This window comes from Osmerus eperlanus, unplaced genomic scaffold (assembly GCF_963692335.1).
Source record: "Osmerus eperlanus unplaced genomic scaffold, fOsmEpe2.1 SCAFFOLD_730, whole genome shotgun sequence".
Classification (NCBI taxonomy): domain Eukaryota; kingdom Metazoa; phylum Chordata; class Actinopteri; order Osmeriformes; family Osmeridae; genus Osmerus; species Osmerus eperlanus.
Window position 1 is genome coordinate 1 of NW_026911108.1, and position 2,500 is coordinate 2,500.

General features: G+C 65.4%; 1 protein-coding gene across 1 annotated transcript in view; it reads left to right on the forward strand.

The window, feature by feature from the left end:
• Positions 1-129: 129 nt before the first annotated feature.
• Positions 130-2,500, forward strand: part of LOC134015630 (NHS-like protein 2) — a gene marked incomplete at its 5' end in the record, with an annotated part of 9,113 nt that continues 6,742 nt past the window's right edge. Inside the window, 10 exon segments of the mRNA XM_062455201.1 lie at positions 130-575; positions 578-694; positions 727-1,196; positions 1,198-1,335; positions 1,337-1,429; positions 1,431-1,580; positions 1,583-1,759; positions 1,761-1,955; positions 1,957-2,061; positions 2,063-2,445. Coding sequence (XP_062311185.1) covers positions 130-575; positions 578-694; positions 727-1,196; positions 1,198-1,335; positions 1,337-1,429; positions 1,431-1,580; positions 1,583-1,759; positions 1,761-1,955; positions 1,957-2,061; positions 2,063-2,445 — 2,274 coding nt within the window.

Consider the following 2,500-nt stretch of genomic DNA (forward strand, 5'->3'; position numbering starts at 1 on the left):
CACCTCTTCCCTGCTCTTCTCTTCCTCCTTCCTCTTCCTTCTCACTTTCCCTGGATTGTGTTGGTCATACCGCATACGTAACGCAAAGTCAACAGTCCACTGACACTTTCATTGATTTGTGTCCGTCAGGAAGACCCACTCTGACCTGGACGCGAGCCTCCCCCAGTCTCCCCTGGACTCGCTCGGCCCCTCCTCCTCCACCTCCCTGGGGTTGATGGACCATTCCTCCACCCTCCTCTGCTCCTCCTCTCCCTCCTCGTCTTGGAACGGGCCCCCTGGATCCACCTTCTCCCCTGGCGCCTGGAACGAGGCCTACAGCTACACAGCAGAGGAAAGAGGAAGAGGAAACGCCGTGGGGTGTCAGAGGCAGCAGGGGACTCTGGGAAATGTAGTCGGGACGGGGGACAGAGGCAGGCAGCTGAGTTCCCAGTCGTACTCCGGCTCATTCGCGTCCGAAACGTCCTCCGTCCACCTGAGGGGCGGGGCCGGCGTAACCATGGCGATGATGATGGGCATCGGGAGGAGGAGCGAGAACCGAGGGCGCCGTAGCGACCGGCCCGGGGTCGGGGGGAGGTGCGACGGGAGAGGTCGGCGCGTTCCATCGCCGCGGCCAACGCCTTCAAGTTCCGGGAACGTTCTCTCTCGACCCCGACCGACTCTGAGTCCTTCTGCTCTGCCGACAACGTCAGCGGGGATCTCCGCGGTGACCGGTAACGGGACCGTGACCGGCAACGAGAAGCGTGATGCTGGTGACGGACCACCGGCACCTCCACCACCTCCTCCACCCAGACCGGGGGGAGAGCTATGCACTCCTCTACCCCAGCGGGAGCTCCGAAGACGGCAGGAGCGTCGAAAACCTCTCGGTCACCGGGGTGGACTTCACTGGCTCAGAGGGACGCCTGCGTCTCCGCTCCCGGTCCATCTCGCTGAAGAAGCCCAAGCGGAAGCCGCCGCCGCCGGTACGGAGCGTGTCGCTCATGAAGAACCTGAGCGACGGCGACCGGCGTCGGGTGGCGTCGGAGGAGAGGCTGTACCGGGACGGGCGGCCCAAGAGTCTCCACATCCCTCGGGGGGAGCTCCTCCAGGACTTCCAGCCGGATTTCCTCCTCCCAGTCTCCGCTGGACCCAAACCCCAGCTGGAGGCGCCCCATCTGGGCCACGGTGGGCTGGAGCACCCCCCTACCCTGGAAGTCCAGGGCCACGGACAGGGAATCGGAGCTCAGTTTCTCCGAGCACTGGCAGTTGGGGGAGTGGAAGTCCAACGACCCCTACAGGTCGTTGTCGGGGTCGAGCACGGCAACGGGCACCACGGTGATCGAGTGCATGAAGGTGAGGGGGGAGTTCGGAGTCGCTCCTCGACTCCCCTGCCACCTCTCGCGCCACCTCCCCCTCCCAGCTCTCCATCGAGGCCGAGACCAAGGCTTCCTCCCCCCTTCCGTCCCCCGGGGTTGCTGTCGCCATCCAGCGGCTACTCCAGCCAATCAGAGACGCCCACGCCTACCGTCCCCACCAGTCAGATGGCAGGAACCCCCACTGGCCTCGCCTCCACGCCGGGGTGTAAGATGCGTCCCAAAATCCCGGAGAGAGGAAGTCTTCGCTCCCGGCGACCTCGCCCAGGGACCCGGCAGCACGTTCCCGGCTGTCCTTCGAGATGCCGGGAAACGCCCACCTGGAGCTGTCGTCCCTGAAGCCCAAACAGAAAGCCGGCCGGCGGCACTCCGACACGTCCACCGCCTCCAAGCCCGGCAAGGTCGCCCCCCCCCACCGCCGCCTCGTCCTCGGCGCTGCCCGTGGTTTCCCAGATCGAGCTCCGGAACATCCGCCTGCGTTCCGTCTCGCGCTCCGACCTGGAGGACTTCCCGGATGGCGCCTCGGACACCATCGAGGAGGAGCAGGGTCGCGACCTCAGCCCGCCTCCCGTCGCTCCCAAGACCAAGCCCCCCGTGGCCGTCAAGCCCCCCTCTGCCCAAACGGCCGGTCAACCTCCTGTTCAAGGCCCCCCTCCCCCATCCTCCTCCCCCGTCACCCCCGACTCCCCCCCCTGCCTCCCCCGTAGACCGCCCCCACACCAGTGGGGAACATCTATAAGGTCATGAGGAGGCCCAAGCCCAAACGACCCCCCCGCTCAGACTCCCCCGAGCCCATCCGAACTCACCCCCCCAGTCCTCCTACGAATCCCCCTTCCTCACCCACACCCAGTCCCCTCTACGACCTCCCTCCTCTACCGGACCCCCAGCCCCTCCTGGAGGACCCCACCCTCGAGCCAGAGTTCGACCCAGACACGGAGCTTCGTCTTGGGCCTGAAGACGGGGGCTCGCTCCCCTCCCCCTGCAGCCAGGAAAGCCAGGAGCTCCAGGACAAGAGCAAGACTCTGCCGTCCAGGATGACCATCTCCTGTCTAGCCGAATTGGAGAAGAAGAAAGACCAAGGTAAGGACAACTTCCCGTTGCATCATTTCCTGTTTGGCTCCAACAACGAACTAAACTCCCCTGGAAATGAA